Genomic DNA, 24916 nt, shown 5'->3' with positions numbered 1-24916 from the left:
AGAAGACCTTCTCCCCACTCCTTTGAAACTTAGATTTGTTCTAGAAACATTTGGTATATCTTCCTTTGAGTTAGTGGGCCCAGTGTCCTTGAAAATAGTGTTCCTTTTAACTAATAATTCCATCTATAAGGATATTAGAGCTGCAGGCTTTGTGTACTAGCTTCAGACAAATGTGATGCCTTTTAAGATTAGTCCCTCCTTCCCGTTTGAAATTATCTAATCGCTTCCAAACTGAGTAACCTAGTTTCCAGTCTTTTAATTTAACCATCAAAGGGGAGCAGAATGGCTGAACCTAAGGAACATGCTCAGACACTTGTGTTATTCTAGTGACCAAATATTCTCGGGTAAAGAATGCAACTATATGTGCACTTTTGTCAGAGAAGCAGGTCAGACTAGTTTTACTCCTGCAAGATTTACAATGCTGATCACACCAACAGGTGTACTTGAAGAGGGCAGCAGCTTCAGGAACTTTTTCTCATCCCAACGTTTTTGTGAAGTCACCATCAGGTCATCTATTCACACTTTCTCAAGTTATTCTAAACTAAACATAGCCGTGAGGGCAGGGTTTGCCACTGCTGTCTTTCAGGACATTTGTTCTCTCACCCTTGACCTATGCTTTTTACCTCCTTGTTTAGTGCTTTACTCGGGCATTTCATTCTTGTTATAACAGGACATTCACTATAACCTTGAAGATTAAAGTAAAAGGATCACTGATATAGTAAAAGTCCCTTAAGTATACTTTACTTTCCATATGCAAGTTTGGGACCAAGACTATCTTTTGGGGGGGTGGGACCAAGACTATCTTTTTGGGGGGGATCAAGTTTATCAAGTTTTTCCTTTCTTCTTAGCATCTTTTCTTTCCCTTTTTTGAAGACCCTCTACTGAGACCCAAAAAGGGGTTTCTTTTTTTACTAGGGTGAAAAGGGTCATGTGTTGGTGACTTGCACAGAAAGAGGTGAGATTGAAGTGCTCTTCTTTCTCTGCAGAGCATCCTGGTGTCCTTGACATGGTGAAGTAGCTGTACCTCTGGGCATGTCTGAAGATCTGGGGGGATTGTTGGATGTCCACCTGCAGCCATTTCTCACTCACCACAGATCACATAGTGCTGGACTAATACTGACATTCCTCTGCAAGTTGGAGGTGCTTATTGTAAAAACAACTGTCAGTAGGTTGTATATTATTTATAATCCATGCTTGTTATTGAACTGCATAGAGCAAGAGACATGAATTATTTGTATCCTGTACATATACTCTGTATCCTACAGACTGCTAATAAGTGACCTCTGTCTGGCTTACAAGGCATCTTCTGTCCCTACAGTGATGGATTTACTGCCCATCAGCAAGTCAGATGTCATCAGAAATACTCTGGCTAGGGGTCTAAACCTCTTCTGCTATATCAACAGAGCAGTTTGGAGGGTCAGGCCTGTATCGCATAGGGCCTCTGTTGTGGAACAGAATCCTCATCCTCATGGAACAAAATTCATCCTGTCCATATTCAAGTGCAGCATGCTTCTATGGATGGGAAACAATTTACCACAGGACTGCTCACTGTACTAATAATGCAGAGAGGCAGCTCCTAAAGCTTTATCCCATGTATGGGCTTCCTCAGACCACCTATAGTATGATCCCGGTTATTCTCATTAAGAGTAGTATATAATTATCAACCATGTGATAGTAAGTTCAATCTATAACCAAATGGGATAGGTTAATTCAGGCATAAAAAGGGAAATTAGCTAGGCTTAAATGGCCTACTGAGGCAGCTAGACTAATACTTATGGCAGACCACTATCAAAGGCATGTTTCCTCAAAACTGGAATGCAGAACAGGAGGATAGTAGCTGCTTCATATAACCCTGTTCCTTGCAGATATTTCTTCATATGAGGAGACGAGCCTGGTGTCATCCCCATAATACCATAACAAGATCTTTTTCTGCATACAGCTCATTCATGTTATTCCACAGAGCGAATTCCATAGAGCCACATGCACACCCTTGCAGTGAGCAGGTTGGTGTGACATCCTGTTTGTTTTGTAGCTGCTATCATTATGTGCCTAGTAATAAACTAGGGGGAACTGACTGGCATCTGAGATTTAGGACGGATATAGGTATGTCCTGCAGGGTACAGGGGCTACTGATAGGGTAGCAGCATATAGCAACTATACACAGTTATTTCTCTTAGCTGTGGTTTATGCTGAAGAGAGAGGACCTTGTTAGGTGCTTTTAAGCTGCACTATGTTAAAGCCATGTTTCAGATCAGAGAACATACAATACTTTTCATAGACCTCTCTTTTGGTACCACTTTATATGCATTGCTCTGCTATCTTATCTGGAAATTTACACAGTAAAAACACAAAGGAATTAATAGCTGGTGATGCAATATGCTTAGGCAGTGAAAGATGGTTTATTTTAATTATTTTAATTAACATACAGAAGGAAAAAGTGCCTTTTGCAGTTAACAAATTCATGCATACTAATATATTTTGTGACCTTCAGTTGTTTGACTTGAGTTGGGAGCATTTCTGCATCTCTGCCTCATGATGGCAATAGAGCATCAATAAATTAACAAAATGCATTAAAATTGAAACCTTTTAGCTAGACTTCTGATCACATAAATGTGATGAAAAGCAGCTATTGAATGACTTTACTTTTATGAAATACAGATGACAGTCTGCACGGTTTCCAAACTGGCTCTTTCACTTCAGACTCCAATATCTTTAAGCATTATTTCATTCTGTTTATACTGAATTAGAAGTCCTTTGAGTTCAGAATAACCTCCACAGATCAAGGGCATTGCTTTTTCATTTCAGCCATGCTAAAAGTCTCTTCTCAAATAAATATGTGAACTTTAAATCGGGGACAGTGTGGAGTAGAACCTCCATTTTTATTCCTGAAGAATTCAGTCGCATCTTGGAAGTGCACTACAGCACTTAGAAGAACAGAGTATAGATCGTAGAAGTTAATTAACCCTGTCTTTCAGCGCACGAGGAATGTGGTGTAATAGGGTATCTTGCATTTTAAGGGGGTATATCCGATAGCCAGGGGGTTGCTGCTTGCTTGTCTACATGTTGTTTAAACTAGGAGGTCATTATTAGGACAGGCTTTTTGTGGGTGCATTAGACCATGCTTGTAAAATCCTGTATATGGGTTTAGTAACAGCTGAAATTGTTTTCCAGTAATACCTAAGCTAGTAAGGCATAGTGCAGGGTAAAACTGAGACAGAAATACCCATGAATGCCGTAGAGTGGTTTGTGGTACTTATGCTTGGTAGTATTGTGTTCTAACTAAATAGTCTTTACTGCACTAGGAGAAATTGCTAAGGCAAATGTGTGTATCCGCTTGTCACATGGTTCATGTTTTCAACAAAATAAGATTAAGAAAATGAAGTCTGTATAAGATGGTGTGCAGGCGTTTAGTTATTCCAGGGCAGTAGTGAATGGTTTGACAACTGCATTTGTTCAGTTTGCTCTTCACTCCAGCTTCACCATAATTTTGGTACACCACCAATGAATTGAACAGTTACAGTACTGTGGGGCAAAAGAGAGTGCCCATACCTGAAGTACAGTATGTTCTTTGTAGTTCACAATGTAAAGATTGTATTGTCACTGTAGACGCAGTCACTGGGGAGGGGCAGTGTTATACAATGGATGAAAGTGTCACTTTATGAGAAAAAATTATTTTCAGATGAGGTTGCTGCAGGGGAAATTCTCCTTTTAACCGAGGTGTATGTGTGAGTGTGTGTGTGTGTGTGTGTGTGTGTGTGTGTGTGTGGGCTTGTTCTCCAAATGAATGCGAGTTCAGATTCTGCTCAACATTAATTTACTTTTCATCTAGATGGAAAATTAAATAATATAATTCCCATAGATAATCTTCTTCTTCTTTCGGCTTTTCCCAGTTAGGGATCGCCACAGCAGATAATCTGTCCGCTCATGATTGGCAGTGGAGTTTTTACAGTGTCGTGTTGCCAGCCTGGTGCCCAACCTTCCACAGAAGGCGCACACATGCACACACTCGCACCTATGGCCCATTTAGAGTGTCCAATCCACCTACTGCATGTCTTTGGGATGTGGGAGGAAACCGGAGCACCTGGAGGAAACCCACGCGACCACAGGGAGGAATATGGAGCCAAAATACAGACCCACTTCAGTAGATGTTTAAAAAGAAATACTGTTCTGTTCTTTTCTTTGGGGGATAAAGGATGGTTTCAAATGCACCAGATTACTGGGAGTTTGATTAGTTTGCTTGTTACTGTGTGTGCCATATAACTGGACCTTGCACCTAATGGAGGACGTACATTTTTGACGGGTGAATTAAATTGAAAAAGTAGCTTTTCTGTTTTTGTTGTTTTGAGCCCTATGAAATTGAGTTTCACAATTTGAAAATGAGGAGTAATGCTGAAACCTGCTAAACACATTGGAATCTGTTAAAAGTGATGAGGGTATGACTACTTTTTTTTTTTTTTTTTTTTTTTTTTTTTTAACTATTTTGTGACACCTGTGCAGCTGACGGTCAGTTGCCACTGTTACCTACCACTGATCTTTGATATTTAGTCAGATAAACACCGCAGACCTAATGCATCACAATTCTTACTGCTATGTTTAATGCTCTAACTATGTCCTGTCCATGCCTGAATTGCAGTCATGTTTAAGGCCATTAAGACCCGTAATATCTGTTTGATAAATATTGCACTACTGTTAATCTGCATAGCTGTAACTAGTCATATCCCTGAGGGCTATGGTTTTGTGCTGAAAACTTTCCTTGCAATAATGAAATTTTACTGCAGGAATAATGTCGAATTTGTGCTGGAGGAGTGGAAGCCCTTTCTACAGTGCCAGGCCACTGTGCAGTAATGCTGCAGAAACAGCAGACATGTGCAGTGGTAAGAGGGGCATGATAGCACTCTACTGGAAGTGACCAAGCTTTAGTTTTTTGATGCGAGAATAACATTGGATTAAAACTTTTAAGACTCTCCCAACTGGAAATATTCTTTTATTTTGTAAAATGTTGATACTTAAGACTTTTGTTGCAGCAGTTAGCTTTTTTCATTCTTGCCACAAGAAGCTAGGCCTGCTCGATTGGATGAGTTATGAACAGATCATTACAATTTTTTAGTTACTTAAATCTTGCTAGATTTTCTGTTCCCTTTGTTATTATACTGACCTGGTAGAATGCAATTACTTTAGATTTAATTATGAAAAATCGGCATCCATTTTTAAATTAGAATTTCTAAGCAGAATGCCTGATATAATTTTTGTGCAATCATCTAGATGGGCATGAATGCGTGTAATCGTAGAGGTTTTGCATTCCTTGAATTTGTAAACCTGTCCTATCCATATGCAGTAATAACAGCAAGTCTCAGAGTGCTCAGATGAGGTAACCATCTCCGTCTGGAGACAGGACTGTGTTCATGAGGAATTAAAAGTTTTTGTACATCATCATGCTATGTAGTAGTGCCTCAGGCTACAGCAGTAGTAGCTGTTCTGAATACCGTAAAAAAAAACAATGTGGCACAGTAAGTGAGAACAGACATCATGCCGAGCTAACAAGGCATAAAATATTATCTTCTTCCTGGGATGAACTGTTCCCAGCAAAGATGTAAAACATTTAAATGGAAGTTTTGGAAACCTCTCTTGTGGACTTTTTTTAATTGACAATAAGAATGTCAGTTTTCCAGGTGGTGTGGTGGTAGTGGTTAAAGCTTAGGACCACTCCAGACATTTCAGTTTTTTGACAGGCTAAGGATTTTAAGTATTTTATAATAAAAAGTCTATTTTATACATCCCAAGTAATAGAAGGTATTTGAATGTTGGAGCGGAATTTTCTTATGCTGTAAAGGTAATATGTTTACAGTGCTATCTTCTGCGGTACTCTGGGCTAGACTGTTTTGTTTCCTGTAAGTGCTGCAGTTTTACAGAAGAAGCATTGCTCATGAACCGAAGCAATTTAGTAAATAATATCTAAACATTAAGGATGTCTGGCAAACGGGACACATTACTGCCTTCCTTTTACCAACTAATTTTTGTGTAATTTCTTTTTAAGAACATGCCAAATGTTCGAGACCATGATGCCTCTGTTTACCTCCGTCTCCAAGGTGATGCCCTTTCTGTGGGTGGATACGAATCTAATCCTGTCTTCTGGGAGGAGGTAAAATGTGATCTTTTATGATTAATATACTTGGATCAATAAACCTAAGCTTCAAGTCATTCTGCATGCTTGCTGCATGTATTAGCAAAGTAATGTTTATAATTTCACATTGTGAAAAATGATTGCTTGGGAAATGTTTTAGTAAAAACCAAGCTTTCCGAAACCCTGTTTTTCCATATCTGTATCTGATGCCTTGAAAAAGGAATTGTTGTGCAAGAGAAAATAAATGGAAGAGGGTACACCTGTAATGGAGATGTTCATGCCTTGGCTGTTGCTTTGCACAAGATTTGACTTGGAACCCCATTCAAATTACAGGTGATGTCTTGTGACTACAGATTTTGGCACTCGCTGTCAGAGCCTGATTTATAATAATGATTGCATTAATTAGAAACATGTAGAACAGTGGAAGTAGCTGAGAACACATGGCATGTTTATGCTCACAAGGTAATTCATTTGGATCGCCTTTTTTATTAAAAGTTAAATGAGTCCCTTCTGTTGGTATGCTGCATTCTATAATGAATAAGTTATGGCCTTTCACATTATACTGACTAAATCCATCTAAAATTGTTACTTATTCAGTAAGCTCTAGTTTTAGGATGTCTCTGTTGGGATAGTTTAATTTCTCCAAGTCTTTTGGGTTTCTAAGTAAAAGACTAATACCGTCATGGCAATGGCCCCCATTCGTAAGTCAAAGTATGATTAAAGTTCATAAAATTAGTATTGTTTCAATCTTAGCCATAACTGCTGTTCGCAGCACTTACAACCTTCTATGATGATAGACTGATGTAAGTCCTGTACTTCTGAATTTCACTACATTTTGTGGGACATGCAATACCTTTTACTTCACACATATCTTGCCACATATCCTTTGTAAAAAGGGATCATTCATGTGCTAAAGCTTCAAGGATCTCTGTGTTTAATATTGTGTCTTATTTTATTAACTTTAAGTATAAAGCAGCACACTTTAAACAAGGTAATTGTTTTCCAGTTAGTTGTTGGAAACCAAGGTTTTGAGAGGCTTTGTTCCCTTTTCAGAGAACAGATGTTTAGGACAGTGGCTGTAAATATGAACTTTTTTGCAGCAACTTTTTTTTTAAATGCACATAACTGATTTGAAATTCATGTAAGCACCAGTGATGCCTTTGATTAATTGTGATTTGTGTCTGTATTAATATTAAAGTGCAGTCACATGATTTGATCTTCATCTGACTTCAGAAACTTATAAGTATTGGTAGAATTAGACTGGAATAAGGTATAAATGGCTAAGTAATGTAATGTGGAGGTATCTGATGAAGTCTTGTACTCAAGACAAAAGCGCTTATCCTATTTGTGAATAAAATATTTTGCTACCACTCGTGGATTTGACCTCTGTTCTGTGGCTTTTGAGTTTCTACAATTATATCGTTTTGTTGCTTTCCATTTCTCTGTTTGGGGTCCTGCCTTTGTGTGGTGCTGGTGGTATATGTGACTCATCTTTTCCACTACTGTTTGGTATGGAGAATATATCTGGAGATTCAACTTTAATCAAAGAAGAGGAATTGTTTGGCATTGACGATGTTACATCTACTCAAAATGAGTTGCGTAAGGCCAGAGGTTAAGTTTCAGCCTTGAAAGGTGACCTTACGAGGCTTTTAGAATTATTTAGTCAAATGGAAGCAACGGGCGGAGTTTCACATTCAAGTGTGGTTTCACCTGGACGTAGGCATTCTGTAGAAGTACCGGCAACGTCGTCCCCATGCTCTTCATCCTCTCTGAGTTATGGTGTGGGTAAGACTGTTGCAGTTAATGTCCCACGAGCAGTGAAGCCAGATAAGACAAGTACATTTAACTAATGACTTGTTGGCTGAAGGACATGGTGTAATAGACGACGGTGGTGAGCTAATCGCATGCAAGTGTTCTAGACGCCTGAAAGGTATTGTAAATCATGGCAACATTAATGGTGACCACACTGTTGAACATGTAAAAAATCATTGGTGATAAGTGTACATACTGTGGTGGTTCCAGTATCCAAAATTTTGAACCACTGTCATTTAATGATGTTATTACTAAAATCTTTGAATTTGACTCCGCTGTAGATAGAAGCAGTAATGTAAATGTGTATATAGTTGACGATAATGTGCCTATGCTGAAGGACATGATTTTCATGCTTGAAAAAAAATTGTTTAAACTGAAATGTCTGCAACTGGATAATAGGTATTTACATTGCTGCCTTAAACTCAAAGTGGTTCCGCAGGGGCTTAGAATGATAACATACCCTTTTGGAATCCTGTATAATGAAGATATCATCAAGGAATGTCATTTCTTTTTTAATGAATGTGGGCTGGGGCTTATGGGTAAACTTATTAAACAAAATGATTTGGCATTTACAGCTTTGAATAATCAAGTGGAAAAACTAAATTATGGTATTATGAAAGATTGTCTATTTTCTGAATACAAGCAACTATATAAGAAAGTTCTATACAGAGTGAATAAGAGTGGATGCTATATTTTTAAGAAAACAAAAAAAGTTTGTCTGAGAACAGCAAGTACACTGAAACCAAAGCATATCCAGGGCCTTACAAGAATTTTAATTATAATATCAATAAGAACAGTAAAATTGGTAGTGGGGATATATTTTTAAATGAAAGGGTTCATGCACACATGCGGGATGAAAGATTGGGCCATACTCCCTAGGGGATTGGATGAATTGGATTCTTTTCCTGAACATAGTGAGCATTTTTTTTAGCTGTGAGAAGGTCTGAGAGATTGGCCAGCAAAACCAGATACAACTTGGACTCGGGATACTACTATACACACAAAGGGGAAAACCAGGGCTGGAAAAAAGTGGGGAAGAAAGGGAAATAATACATGTTTCTGATTTTGATGGCATAATATGTGAATATAAGGGATTCAAAATATTTAATTATACCACAATTAACCTCAAAAAGGAACATTTTAACCTTTTTTTCCAAAGGATTTAAATTTGTAGCAACTAATTATGGTGACAAAGCTAACACACTTGTTGATTTCAAACTTTACCTTAGGAAATTGAATTTGGAAATGTTGTATAAAAGTTCGAATACAGAGGAAGAAATATTTTTGAAAGGGTTACATAGAAAAAGTACAAGTAATCCTCTCCTGCATCTAGTCCTTATGACGTTTGAGAAATATGTCACAGAAGAAATTTATGCAGCATAAAACAACAATAGAAACAATATGGAGGCTTCTAATTTAAATAAAAAGGAAAAATTATTGTTAAAAGACTTAAAAAGTGAAACTGGCATACGTGTTATGAAGCCAGATAAAGGGGGAATTGTCATTTATGGTACGGAAGAATACAATAACGCTATAACCAACATTCTGCTTGACACTAACACTTATTCCCCAGTTTCTAAAAATGAAATCATGATGGCTTATGGTAGAATTGATTCACTGGTAGAAGAATATTTGCTAGAGAGCAGAACTGATGGTAGAACTTACAATATTTTAAAGCAACCTTATTCTATTATCCCGAATATTTTTGGGGTACCTAAGATACACAAGTGTGTTAGACCCCCCCCCCCCTTTAGACCTGTAGTGTCTGCTAGAAATTCCAAAACACACCCTTTGGCACTTTTTGTTGATTTTTGGACAAAGGAGATTCCATATAAAATGGATCATTTAATTAAAGATTCATGGGAATTTCTAAGTAAATTAACGCAGGAAGTTTGGAAGGAAAAATCTGAGTTTCCTTACTATAGATGTAAAGGATTTGTTCACCAGTATTCCTAGACAGGAGGGACATCAATTTTTTAGTGAGAGTGCATATATAAGTATTCCACAATGTCTGGAGATCAAATTCTATTAGTTCTTGAATTGATGGAAGTGGTACTTGATTATAATTATATTAGTTTTCAAGGTGAATATTACCAGCAAAATAGTGTTGTGGCTATGGGGGCGGCTTGTACCCCCATCTACGCCAACCTGGTAATGTTGAAATAGGAGTGTTGTTACATATTCAATAGTCCCTATAGCCACAATATACTCCTGTACATGACATTTCTGGACGATATATTTGTTCTATGGGACGGGAGCAAAGAAACAGACTCCTTTATGCAATATTTAAATGAATGCACTACTTATTTCAAATTCACCTATGTATGGGACAAATCAAGTATAAACTATCTAGATACCACTATTTTCTAACACAACAAGGTTTTAAGTCTAGAATATACAGAAAGAAAACCTGGTGTAACAGTTTTTTGCATTATACTAGTCACCACCCTATGTTCCAAGCAGTCCGTATTGCAAGGATGACCTCAGATAGAGAGGAATTTGATAAGGAACTGAATCACCTGGGTGAGATGATTATGGAGAGGTGTTGACCTAGAGAGATGGTGCAAGGGGTGTTGGATGAGATGTGTAGAGGATGGGGTATCATATATAAACCTCTTTTGGGTAAACCCATGGATGTGACAGTTAAGGCAAAGGAGGATAGAAAATTCCAAAGAGCATGTGTAACTGAATTTAATGGGTTTACAGGGATATTTACAGACATTATAAAGAACAGTTGGAGTATGCTTAAAACAGAGTTGTATGATGTGGTGGGACATGAACCAGTCTTTTCTTATAGGACTGGTGTGAATTTCAAAATAACATTTGAACAAATGCAAGCACCAAAATTTTTAATTAAAAAGGCATCTACTACATGTGGTAACTGTAAGCAGTGTCCTTGCATTATTAAGGAGGACAGTATATGTCTACAAAATGGCATGCATAGTAGAGTGTGGTTTTGTAAAGGGAATTGCAATACGAAAATGATAGCATATCTAGCTTTGTGTAAAATGTTCTGCATTCTATATAGGAAAAACTGAGAGGGCTCTCAAGGACAGAATGTATGAACATGCTCATGATATTAAGATAGAGGCTAGTGCACTATATAAGCATTCCATTCTTTGTCCTGGTTTTAATTGTTTTAAATTTGGCATTGTAGATGTGGTTAAAATGAATCCTAGAGGGGGAGATGTTAACTTATTGCTGAACAAAGAATTAAAGTGGCAGTTAAGGCTAAAATCTAACGTTTTCCCAGGCTTGAATGAATATATTACTATTAAACCAGTGTTATTAGCTAAAGCTTCACAAGTTTAACCATTTTTAAAGGTATGATGTATGTATTATTATTTTTAAACATCATACAGTTATGTAAGGTTATTTTAAAGTATTCTTAAGGATTGAAAGTATATTATATCAATTATACAAGTAGACTTATAAGAATTTTATCCAAAAGGAGGCGAGGCGAAATCCTTCAAAGCCCCCGGGCCTGTGGAAAATATGGCCCAGGCCGCAGAATCCTTTATAAATGCATTCTATGAACACCTTCAGGAATGCATGGCTCATGCAATCCCAAATAAAACCAAGACCCAATCCTCCAAAGGCAGACGTCCTGTCTGGTGGACCCCAGCCATAAAGAAACTATACAATAGAAGGAGGAAGCTACTACATGATAGAGCAAAATCCCAAAAAGGGAAGGCATCTCTGATCAGTATTAGCAAAAAACTACGGGCACTCATAAAATCGTCTAAGGCCAGCTTCGAGAGAAAAATTATACAGGACACAAAGGATAATCACAAGGCTTTCTTTAGTTATGTTAGGAACCTGGGTGGGAATTCCCAGATATGCTCAGAATTAGTCCAAAATGACAAAAAATACACCGAGCCCACAGACCTTGCCAACATCCTAGCTGACAGGTTCAGTGCAAACTTCTCCCCCCTCTCCCCACCAAAAGGGCAAATATCTATCCCAACAGAGTGCTGCCCCCCTGACATCTCAGATGCTCAGGTAAGAGCCACCCTCTCCAAAGCAAAAAACACAGCATCAATGGGACCAGATGGTATCCCAGGCTGCGTCCTACATGAACTCCAAGAAGAGCTAAACCCAAACATAAAACTACTGTTCAATCTTAGCCTTACTACAGGATATGTACCCAAAGAGTGGCGTACAGCAACAGTGGTCCCTCTCCACAAAGGTGGTGCCTCAACGGATCCTGGAAACTGTCGCTCCATAAGCCTGACTAGCTTGGTCTGCAAAGCTATGGAAAGGACCATCATGGACCTCATAAATAAAGATATTGGGGACCTACAGACACTGGATCCTACCCAGTTTGGCTTTAAGGGCAGATCCTGCCTCTTAAACCTGGTCGATTTTCTTTGAAACAGTCACCAAGGCCGTTGAGGGGAAGGTGGTCCACACAGCCTACCTGGACCTCGCAAAAAGCCTTCGATAAAATACCCCACTTGGGCATTATAGATAAGCTCACCAGCTTAAATATAAACCCCTATGTCACTAGATGGGTTGCAAACTGGCTCAAGGACAGAACCCACATGGTTAGAATTGCTGGAGCCATGTTAGACTCTAAACCAGTTACAAGTGGCGTCCCACAAGGCTCAGTCCTGGGACCTCTCTTGTTCGGTATATATTTCTCAGCGGTACAGGCCAACACGGAAGGACTGTGGCTGACCAAGTTCCCAGATGACTGCAAACTGGGTGCCATAATCAACTCTCCAGCCGACACAAGCATCCTCCAAAAGGGCCTCATAGAAACAGACAACTGGTGCCAGAGCCATGGCCTCAAGCTAAACGCCAAAAAGTGTATAGTCATCCCCTTTGGCAAAAACAAAGTGCCCACAAATTACCACATAGGTGGTAATCCATTAAGTACAGAAGAAGTCATTAGGGACCTGGGGACCCAAGTTGATAGCAATCTCTCATTTGACAACCACGTGGCCAAAGAGGTTAGAAAAACATTTTATATAGCCCACCTAATCATGAAAGGATTCACATCTAGATCAGGGGATGTCATCGTACTTCTTTACTCATCCCTCATCAGGCCCATAATTGAGTACAATGCCCCTTTTGGGATGTACCTTACCAGACACCTGCAGCAACTGGAAAGACCCCAAAAGTACCTCACCAAGAGGATCAAAGGGCTCAAACAGATGCCATATGCTGCCCGGTTAAAGAAACTCCAGCTCTACTCAATGGCATACCGCCTGCTCAGAGGCGATCTGTGCCTGACGTATAAAGCCATGTCCAACCCGGAATTAATGGACATGCTGCACCTCAGAAAATCCAAATCCCATCGAGCTACGTGCTCGAGAGACTTGAACCTCAGCACTGAAATAAATAGGACATGCTGGAGGGACAGATTCATAACCCAGAGGCTCCCTTCACTCTGGAATAAAATCCCAGTCCAGGTTAGGCTGAGTCCCACATTGACTCTCTTCAAGAGGAATCTTGATGAGTTGGATGGGAGATCGTAGGTTTACCTCGGCTATCACTTCTGTGTCACTGTTAGACAGAGGCACAGTATACTAACCTCAAAAAAAAGGCATAGCAAAATTAATTTAAAATGGGTTGCGAAAGCCAAAAACACTCTGGCTAGGCTTATAAATGCCCTAGGGCAGATAGCCTAGTATGAACCTATGAACCCATAAGGCATTGTGTGTCTTTAAATTTTAATTAGACTTAATGGAATAAGGTATAAATGGCTAAGTAATGTAATGTGGAGGTATCGTATGAAGTCTTGTACTCAAGACGAAAGCGCTTATCCTATTTGTGAATAATATATTTTGCTACCACTCGTGGATTTGGACCTCTGTTCTGTGGCTATTGGTAGAATTTGGTCATTTGGGTAGAGCAGAACCATAATCATTAATGGCTTAATGTTGGCAGTAGAATTGTGAAGTGCCTACTTGAATGATCCAAATCTGGATGTTTGTTCAGCTTAGCAGAACGCCAGTGGATGATGTAATCAATAATTCAGTTTTACTTGTCCTCTGTTCCACTGATCCAACCTTAACCTTGCATTTACTGATGTAATTTTTTTTGCTTTAAGTAATTCTGATATCTGTGAAATTATTTTTCTTTTTAAGTTTTTGTACTTTGTATTTGGGTTGTCATATCCTACTGTGGTGTACTTCAACTTGTTAGCTAATTTGATGGTGTTTAGAGGAACATGTTTGGCTGATATTCTAAACATAAATATAACATTTTTTAACTGTTCTTTGGATTCTGTTAAGTAAAACATTACTTTTTTGGATTTCCTGACAGGCTTATAGTTTATTAATCATGAGTCTGTGAGTGCATTCTAAAGTGGAAACAGGTATTTCACCAGGTATTTCACCAACTACAGAATATAGTGGGTATGCACCTGTTTCTCTATTTAACTTTACTGAGATCATGTCAGGAAATGACTGTGATCATCCCTTAACAGGTAAATTATTTAAAGCTATTCTGTTGTGTGAATGAACCTGTTTGGGGATGCATTTTCCTGCGTTAGGTAACACCACTAGATCCATGGTGTTGTAGGTGTTCCTGCTGAAATTCCATAATTGGTGAATCAATCCTTTTTATTTCCATTTGTTTACCAGGGCAGTCTTGAGTTCAGAGAACCACTTTTCAGCCAGGCTGTGGAGATAAAAGCTTCAGGAAAGTGTGCCCAATTACTGGGTAAAAAGAATATAAAAGGCAGTTTTGTAGTCACAACAGAGTAATTAAATGATGTACATTCTTACACAAGCCGTAATGTCATTCCCACAAGTTTGAGAGTGCATTAGAGAGGATGAGTGGAATTTATTAGTGATTTAAGGAGCAGTCAGTGACTGCCACAGTACAGTTCCAAGTAGTGTTAAGGTGCTTCTTTACAAATGTTGGGAAGGTGGTGTTGGATATAAATTGGAGAGAAGGTGGGAGAGAGGTCTGTAGTCTAAAAGTTGCCACAGAGACCAGGGAATCACCAAAAGTGATTGGACTCAAAACAGAATGAGATGGTTGCAATCATTGGTATATCCATATTTAAACATGAGTTTATGGGTGAATGTATGCTGAATTGAGGTTGCCCTGTTTCAGACTACTGTGAGGTAAAGTGAATGTTATAGCTGGTATATATAAGTAGCAAAGGTATGGAAGGTACAGGATGATTAAGTCCATCTCCTTGCAAAAACTGTTCATTTGTAACAGTGACTTGTAGAATTCATAGTTTTTGAGAGAGACAATAATTTTAAAATGAAAATGTTGAGAACCACACAGTGGGTCATGTACTTCTGATAGGGGAGCCATATTACAGTAAACTATTAACTGGAACTCGAGCAACCGGCAAAAAAAATATCCAAGAAATACAATACAATTTTCATGTGTTGCACTTTGTTTTGCCCCCACAGAAACGTACATTGCATTTTTAGAGTTTTAAAAAGGAAGATGAGAATAAATTCCCTCTCTCCCCATCCTGAGAACAAGTCAGACCACACAAATAGTACAGGATACAGCATTAGTCAGGCCTGTTTTTAATAGTAACTCTCAAGCAACCAGAAACTACAGTTATCCGGCATCTACCGATCCCCCATGGGTGCCAGTTAAGTGAGACTTTACTGTATACACACATGAGTCTGTGCTTGTGTAACAAATCTTGGTGAAGTAATGCTTGGTCAGGCCTCTAGTCTTCAGGTGGAAATAAAATGTCTTGACAGCTGAGACAGTCCATTCAGCTTTCCTGAGATGTCTTCCTTGCTGTTTACTTTTCTTTTGCACTTACAGCAGTGATATCCATACACTTGTTTGTATTTCCTTCTCTCATTTTACTTTCTCAGATTATATTCTACAATCCAGTCTTTTCATTAACTACTTGCCTTCAGTCATTCAGACTTCTCATTCCAGGACTCCACATTGGGAGTCCTGATATTTTAAATGATCATCTTTTTTCTCCCTCAGTTTAATAAAGAAGACTTTTTTTTCAGATTTGATCATAAGAGGATATGTATCGGACAGTTTTACGTAACCCCTGGTAGTAACATAACTAATATATTTCAAGAAACAATTACACTTGGCTACTTTTAGCATTGGTGGTCTGTATACTTGTTTACTCCCCTCTAATACCATAAACCTGGATTTGGTCAACTTATTTGAACTTCAGCTCACATACTGACCTGATACACCATGCATAGCAAGCTGTAGTATCTGATTTGTCTGGTTTCTTAAAGCAGCTTGAATTTTCTGAAAGAAAATTGCTTTTTCTTCTTTAGCAGAGATCGTATTAAACTTAGAAGCCAAAACACTTGCAGTCAGCCTTGGTGGAAGTTTGGCTCTGTTGTAAAAGCTCTTACAAACTGGTTTGTACATATCTGTTTTACTGATAGAATTGCTGCCCTCCTCTCCGTTTAGCTCTGTGTACATCACTGGGCCAAAACATTTTCTCTGGCCATTTTAGCTCACATGCTGACCTGATATCCCAAGGACAACCAGCTGTAGTGTCTGATTTGTGTAGCTTGTTATACTAGCTTGAATTTTTCCCCAACACCCTTTTGCTGCTCTGGTTTTGAAAGCCAGACTCTCTGACTTTCGACTCTTAGGGTAATTTAACTACCAAAGTCCCCTCCCTCCCTTTTCCTACCCATTGTTTTATATAGATCCATAATACTGAGAACCAGCCCGGCAAACAAGTATTGCTGTTGAGTTAACCTCCCTTACTACCAATCATTCTCTGAGATCCCATTGGATTAGATCCTTTCTCCACTCTGAAAGATTCTGAATAAATCCTGTGCCATCCTTGGCAGATGAAATACTTTATTGTACTGTTTTGCACTTCCTTTAACGCCTTTATCTGCTAAATTGTGCACTATGAATCATTTCCATGTACCCTGATGTTTTACTGTTTGCTGGGACCTGAAATTTTGAGAAGCTTTATTGTGTAATTCAGCTACTTGGTGTTTTTGTTGGTATTTAATTGTTGTATTCCTTCAACTTTGGCACAGCTAAAGGTTTTCTACAGTTTCCTATGTTTTAGTACCTGTATAAAGTTGACATGTTTCAGAAGCTCAAACAAGAAATTAGTAGTTGATCACTTAAATATCTTCTGGAAGTTTGATTTTTAAATACAAGTACTTTGCTTTTGCTTGGAGTCCACCTGATGCAAGGAAATCACTTCAGAGGTACAGATGAGGGGACTAAGTGTTGGTAAGCTCCTCAGGAATCCACAACCTACAAGTTGTCCTCAACCTGGAGAAATAGACATGGGTGCCATGACGAAGACCTAATTTAAGGCCTCAAAGTGCTCCAGCAGTACAAGTCTACAGTGCCTTTCACATTTATACCATCAGTCTCAGTCAGGAAATAAATGTGGAAATTTCTTGAGCTACATTAGCAACAAGCATACCTCAAGTTTGCTTAACAGGATAATACCCTGGAGTTCATCATGTGTAAATCACTTTAGATGGTGTTTACCATATCTTCGCAAGCTCTAGGTCACCATCTATTTCAGAAGAATTTTGCAACTCTTATCCAGACCTAATGGAGGCACTATCCGTCGAGCTAAACACACTGTCCATGAGGATACTTTAACTGCTTTCCCATAGTATGGGAAACGTGCACTACCTTCAACCTGCAGATTCAACATTTCAAGGAATATATTAGAAATGCCCTTGATAAATTACTGTGAACTTCAACCAGAGGTTCAAACATATTGGGCCTAGGACTTTCAAGGTGGATGCACACTTATTTGCTTAATTTCAGCTCTACTAGTGTTAATGAAATTGATAAGGTCCAGTAATTCTGCATGTTTTAGTAAAATTCAATTACTACCTAGTAAGTGCACTGCCTGGATGCCAGAAAAGAAGAAACTTTGAGAACCTAAAAGAAAAATCAACTAGAAAAGATGAAGAGAAAACACTGGCAAGAGTCCTGCAGCTGTTCAGTAAAAAAGTTTCAGCTCCAGCTTTGGTTACAAGCCATGGCGTCCTGTAATACAGAGGAAAAAATAAATCAAAAGTGCTCAAAGCTGATTAAAATACAGGAAACACTGAAGGAGTATGTCCGCTCAAATAATAAGTCTGCAAAAACTGGAAGAATTTCTAAACATTCAGCTATTCAGATGAACATATAAAACTGAAAAATCAGAGGTCGAAGTGAAAAAAAGGCCGTCTTGAGTGTGATATTGCTCAAAAAGCCATTTCAAGAAATGGTAGAGGGCAGTGCATGCAGAGAACTTGATTATCTGCTGTACAAAAGAAAGTGGGAGGAACAGACTGCATTAATTTTAGGAAAGCACAAATAAGCAGCTGGGTTGCTATTCCACTGGCAGGATTTGTTAATTGAAAGGGCACATAATGTTTATGCTCCAAACTTGGCCATGAGAAAGCGACCATGACCTACCTGATTTAGTAAAGTTGCAATTACACCAGCAGAAAGAGCTTATCATGACAAAACTGTGGCAGAAGGGCAAAGTATTAACACAGTAGACCTTGGAGTGTTTGTAGAAAATGATTATTCACTGTACAATAGGTAGAAGAGGAGAAGCAAATTTGTCCCAGCAGTCATGAAATTTCTAGAGGCAGGTGTGAGATTCAAGCTGTTGCATGCAGCTGTCTTCATAATATTTTTTTCCTGGAGTTTTTTGATGTAGAACAGGCTAAGGAGGAAATACAAAAGTTTGTCCAATAAAAAGTGAACCATCAAACAGAAATGGACTGTGCTTCCCATTCTTCTGATAAAGCTTAGAGAGAGACTTTGCCAGTGAAACTTTTTCTAATGTTCCAAAGGAATATGCCTCTGAGAGAAAGAGTAGAATAATCAGGAGTACTTTGGACTTGATCTGGAGTCTGGTATTGGGAGCTGAAGATGAACAGGAAGAAGACCAGCAACACTGCAATTAGTGAATAAATGTGATGTAAAGCATCTGTCACATTTGTAAAGTGTAGCTTCCCATTAAAAAGGGCTGAGAAATATTGGACTTTTGTTGACTTTGTTAAACTTTGTAGGCGGACTAAAAAGCATTTACTCCACTTCATATCAATAATGTTTGGAAGGAACTAAAAGGAAAAAAAGAGGAGGGAAGAAAAGCAACTAAAACACTTTTTGCTCTTAACAGTATTTGTATAAAATGCTTTGTAATATAAATTGCATGTTATATAGTAAACATTTTTGGCAATTGTGTGAAAGATACTAAAGTAAGTATGTGTTTTTCTTTTTTTACTTAAATGCAGGCATTACAATGTACAAAGAGAAAGGCTGAACAAAAACATGATTAAGTTAATGTGCTGTAATTTTGGGATTTGAGTTGAGGGTGGGATGTAAAACTGCACTGATTTATATACATGTAGAGTTCAGATGTTTTACTTTCATATGGCTGAATGGATTAATGCTGTTGGCTTAATCTAATTTTATTGTGTAAGGAAGTGGGCTTTATAAATAAGAAAGCATTGTGAATGTAATGAAAAGTTTTTCTTTAGCAAATAAATGTTCAGTGACTTGTGAAGTTTGCAGCTATGCATTGATTTTAGGGAGCCAAGCAGACTCCAAGTACAGGAATTAGTGTCCAGAACTCTTGGGATTTAAGTTTGAAATTAAGAGGTTGCAGCTTTCTTAGTGGCTAAATAATTCAGTGCATTTATTAGAACAGTGTATAATCCATTTTATTTAAAGATAGCCTTAAGAAAAAGTTAATTTTCTGAAAGGAATACATTTTTTTTTTTTGCATCTGTGAGGGGAATAAAGAAAAGACAATAGCTGTTATCAGGGTACCTCCATTTTGAACACTTCCTCCTACTTGTTAAATTTCCCTATTCAACTCTAGGAGTGCCATCAGCAGGCAGGAGAACACCTTTCTCCAGTGATATTTCTCCCTTCAGTGGCACCGAGATAATCTTAACCAGAATGCAGTACCTTAGCTTGGATGCAAACAAAAAATGAGCCCCTTCTTGCTGCCTCCAGTGTCATGAATTTGAGAGATTTAGGGAATCCAAAGGTAAAGGGACAAATGGGCAGAAAGCATACAGGAGGCCTCTATCAGAAGAGGGCCTCATTTGTCAGTTTTGAGAAACACACTTTAAACTGACAAGAGGTTATTGAAATTACACTGGGTGGGGGGGGGGGGAGAAACTAATGCAAATCAGGCAGGCATGGGACTTTGGGAAACTGTGCTGATCTTTATATTTGATCCCCGAAGGGTACCTGAAGTTTAAAGGCACGTAATATCACACTTCCACTAAATGACTAAAGACACTGTAAGGCTACCCTGAAAATGTCAAGTAAAATTTTATGGGAGAAAACTAAGATCAGAAAACATGCGCTCATAACATTAAGCCTAAATCAAAATTCTGTCTAGAAATATTTGGACAATGACTTCGGAGTGTGAGAGGATTGCAAGACTTTCCAAAAAAGCCCTCCTCCCATAACCATGCAACAAAACATTTATATGTAGTCTCCATAGTTGGTGATGAAGCCTACATTTATATGTAGGCTCCATAGTTGGTGATGAAGTCCAATACAGTACCATAGATCAGATCTTCATATTGGTTAATATAAGACAAATGAGCATAATATGTGAACATAATAGTATTAAAGTCCCAGCCAAAGTGAAAGCCGACAAAATGTACTGAACAATAAGGTAGCAAGTAGGACACTGCAGAATTCTGCAGTCATTTAACAACCTGATAGTTCTGGTATGGGGGTGGGACTAGAGCATCTTATAGGCTTTTGATATGACCACTCAATGATCACCCTTCCTCTCTCAGTTCCATCACTATAGCTACAAGCTTTGCGACTTGGACACTTCCCTGTGTTGCCCATTTCAGTGATCACAGTATCCTAATTGCTGCTACAAATTCCCATCGCAAACCATTATTTTACTTGGACTCCCTTTTAACTTCTTCCCATGATTTAATTCTCATCCATACTATCAATAACCCAGCCACTGGGGATGCACAAGCCAGTGCATTTCTTTGTGCCGGTCCCAAGCCCAGATAAATGGGGAGGGTTGTGTCAGGAAGGGCATCCGGCGTAAAACTTCACCAAATCATTTCATGCAATCACCAGTAAATATTTGTATACTGGATCGGTTGAGGCCCGTGTTAACAACGACCACCACCAGTACTGTTTGCCAACAGGGTGCTGGCAGAAATTGGGCTACTGTTGGCCAAAGGAGAAGAGGTGGAAGGCATGGCCAAAGACAGGAAGAGAGGAGAAAGGCTAGGACTGTGGTAGTGAGGGTCGGAACTTTGAATGTTGGCAGTATGACTGGTATATGGAGAGAGCTAGCTGATATGATGGACAGAAGGAAGGTTGATATATTGTGTGTGCAAGAGACCAGATGGAAGGGGAGTAAGGCTAGGTGTATCGGAGGTGGGTTCAAATTGTTTTATGGTGTGGATAGGAGGAGAAATGGCGTAGGAGTTATTCTGAAGGAACAGTTTGTGATGAGTGTTTTGGAGGTGAAAAAAGTGTCAGAGGGATGTTTATGAAGCTGGAAATGCATATGCTCCACAAATTGGGTGTGCAATGGATGAGAAAGAAAAATTTTGGATTGAATTGGATGAAGTGATGACTGTACCCAAGGGTGAGAGAGTGGTGATTGGAGCAGATTTCAATGGGCATGTTGGTGAAGGGAACAGAGGGGATGAGGAAGTGATGGGTAGGTATGGTGTTAAAGGAATGCAGAAGGTCAGATGGTAATGGATTTTGCTAAAAGGATGGACATGGTTGTGGTGAATACGTATTTTAACAAGAGGGAGGAGCATAGGGTGACATACAAGAGTGGAGGAAGATGCACACAGGTGGATTATATCTTATGTAGGAGGGCCAGTTTGTAGGAGATTGGAGACTGTAAAGTGGTGACTGGGGAAAGTGTAGTTAGGCAGCATAGGATGACGTTGGTAATCAAGAAGAGGAGGAGGAGTGTGAGGGCAGCACCAAGGATCAAATGGTGGAAATTGAAAAAGGGTAATTGTGAAATGGAGTTCAGGGATGAGTTGACAGGCACTGGGTGGCAGTGAAGAGTTACCAAATAGCTGGGTAACTACAGCAGAGCTAATAAGGGAGACTGCTAGAAAGGTGCTTGGTATCACATAGGGACAGAGGAAGGACGACAAGGAGACATGGTGGTGGAATGAGGAAGTACAGAAGAGTATACAGTCAAAGAGGTTGGCAAAGAAGTGGGATTGTCAGAGAGATGAAGAAAGTAGACAAGGAGTATAAGGAGATGAGGTGCATGGCAAAGAGAGAGGTGGTGAAGGCGAAGGATAAGGCATATGAAAAGTTGTATGAAAGGTTGGACACTAAAGAGTGAGAAAAGGACCTGTACCAATTGGCTAGACAGAGGGACCGAGCTAGTAAAGATGTGCAGCAAGTAAAGGTGATAAAGGATAATGAGGGAAACATACAAGCGAGGAGAGTGTGTCGAGGAGATGGAAAGAGTACTTTGAGGGGTTGATGAATGAAGAGAATGAGAGGGAGAGAAGGTTGGATGATGTAGGGATAGTGAATCATGAAGTACAATGGATTAGCAAGGAGGAAGTAAGGATAGCTATGAAGAGAATGAAGAATGGGAAAGGCTGTTGGCCCAGATGACATACCCGTGGAAGCATGGAGGTGTTTAGATGAAATGGCAGTGGAGTTTTTAACCAGATTGTTTAATGAAATCTTAGAAAGTGAGAAGATGCCTGAGGAATGGAGAAAGTGTTTTGGTACCAATTTTTAAGAATAAGGGTGATGTGCAGAGCTGTAGTAACTACATTGGGATTAAACTGATCAGTCACAGCATGAAGTTATGGGAAAGAGTAGTGGAAGCTAGGTTAAGAAGGGACGTGATGATTAGTGAAGGAGTATGGTTTCATGCCGGGAAAGAGCACTACAGATGCGATGTTTGCTCTGAGAGTGTTGATGGAGAAGTACAGAGAATGTCAGAAGGAGTTGCATTGTGTTTTTGTAGACTTAGAGAAAGCATATGACAGGGTGCCTAGAGAGGAGTTGCGGCATTGTATAAGGAAGTCAGGAGTGTCAGAGAAGTATGTAAGAGTGGTACAGGATATGTACGAGGGTAGTGTGACAGCGGTGAGGTCTGTGGTGGGAGTGACGGATGTGTGGTTACATCAAGGATCAGCTCTGAGCCCTTTCTTTTTTGCAATGGTGATGGACAGTTTGACAGACTAGATCAGACAGGAGTCCTCATGGACTATATGATGTTTGCAGATGACATTGTGATCTGTAGTGAGAGTAGGAAACAGGTGGAGGAGACCAAGGAGAGATGGAGATATGCTCTAGAGAGAAGAGGAATAAAGGTCAGCAGGACTAAGACAGAATATATGTGTGTGACTGACAGGGTGGATAGAGGAATGGTGAGGATGCAAGGAGTAGAGGTGGCGAAGGTGGATGAGTTTAAATATTTGGGGTCAATAGTTCAGAGTAATGGTGAGTGTGGAAGAGAGGTGAAGAAGAGAATACAGGCAGGATGGAGTGGGTGGAGAAGTGTCAGGAGTGATTTGTAACAGACGAGTACCAGTAAGAGTGAAAGGGAAGGTCTACAAGAGGGTAGTGAGACCAGCTATGTTATATGGGTTGGAGACAGTGGCATTGACAAAAAGGCAGGAGTTTGAGCTGGATGTGGCAGAGTTAAAAATGTTAAGATTTGCACTGGGTGTGATGAGGGTGGACAGAATTAGGAATAAGTATATTAGAGGGTCAGCCCAGGTTGGAAGGTTTGGAGACAAAGCCAGAGAGGCAAGATTACATTGGTTTGGACATGTGCTGAGGAGGGATGCTGAATATATTGGGAAAAAGATGCTAAGGATGAAGCTACCAGGTAACCGGAAAAGAGGAAGGCCTAAGATGAGGTTTATGGATGTGCTGAGAGAGAACATGCAGGTGGTTGGTGTGACAGAGCAAGATGCAGAGGACAGGATGGAAACAGGTGATCCACTGTGGCGACCCCTAACGGGAACAGCTGAAAGAAGATGATGACTATCAATTGTGTCCAGTAGTGTACTGCAGCTTGCTTTTTTCCTTCTCCATGGGTAGCTTTGTTTTTTTTCTCTATTGTCTCGCACTGTCTGTTTGCGTAGTCTCTAAAAAGGAAAGACTATACATAAGAATTTGAAGCTACTTTTCTAATGACTAGAATGAAACTGATTTGTAAGTATCCAGAGTGTTAATATTTTTATTTGTCATGTTGTGCTGAAAACAAATAAGCAAGAGCTTAGAGAGCAATATAGATAAGCAAAATAGATCAGAAAACTGTTCATCTCCAAGGCTTTTGTTCTAATCAACCTTTACACATCATTTTTCTTTTGTCCTGTATCCTATTAAATTCATTTCATTAAGCAAAATCTTTGAAGAACCGTCTAGATAAAATTTTCTCTGCCTGCCCTGACTTCTTCCATCCAACATCATCAGCAATTCTTTAACCAAAACCACATCATACTTACAACTTTGTCTGCCTTTACTCATGCATTACTTTGTGGATTCTTTAATCTGCTTAATGCTATCCATGTTCAGAAGTCACAGTGCTCCCTCAGGGACATCTCATTCCAAGTCTACCAGTCACCTCACAGAGATGTCTGGGCTACGTCTTCACAGTAACCTATTCAGGGATTTTGTAAAGCTATAAGACCTCACGTGATTTACCTTAACCAATCCAAACATATTCAGTCATTGTACATTTGGGTTAATCTTCCAAACAACTTAACATGTGCACTAGAGCAAAGCAAAGTATAGCAATGTAAAACAGTCATGTAATTCATGTTTTCAGTGACTAGTTTCCAGTCTAGTTAACTGTCAACTTAGTCTCAACTGTAAATCCCCCTTAAAACCCATACTTTATTCCTCCCAATTCTCAGTTGCGTTGTCCTAGCCTCTTGTACATCTGCCTTTTCTTTCAACATTTGTCTCCTTTTAAAAAGCGGGAAAAGACGCATGCTTTCTAGTTCCTCAGGGTACCACAGTCAGTCTCTCTTCACGACTTCCCAGTCTTCCTTCCCAAAGTAGTTTGTCTGGTTGCTA

At 39.2% G+C, this 24916-nt stretch overlaps 1 protein-coding gene across 1 annotated transcript in view; it reads left to right on the top strand.

The window, feature by feature from the left end:
• The window catches only part of SARDH (sarcosine dehydrogenase), a 2624838-nt gene that overhangs the window by 200797 nt on the left and 2399125 nt on the right, over positions 1–24916 (top strand). The window contains exon 12 of the mRNA XM_044058055.1: positions 6035–6139. Coding sequence (XP_043913990.1) covers positions 6035–6139 — 105 coding nt within the window. The remainder of the gene's footprint in view (positions 1–6034; positions 6140–24916) is intronic.

Source organism: Protopterus annectens, chromosome 16.part0 (genome assembly GCF_019279795.1).
Source record: "Protopterus annectens isolate FY-2018-M chromosome 16.part0, PAN1.0, whole genome shotgun sequence".
NCBI lineage: Eukaryota > Metazoa > Chordata > Ceratodontiformes > Protopteridae > Protopterus > Protopterus annectens.
The sequence above is the reverse complement of the archived record's forward strand: the minus strand, read 5'-3'. Positions and strand labels throughout refer to the sequence as shown.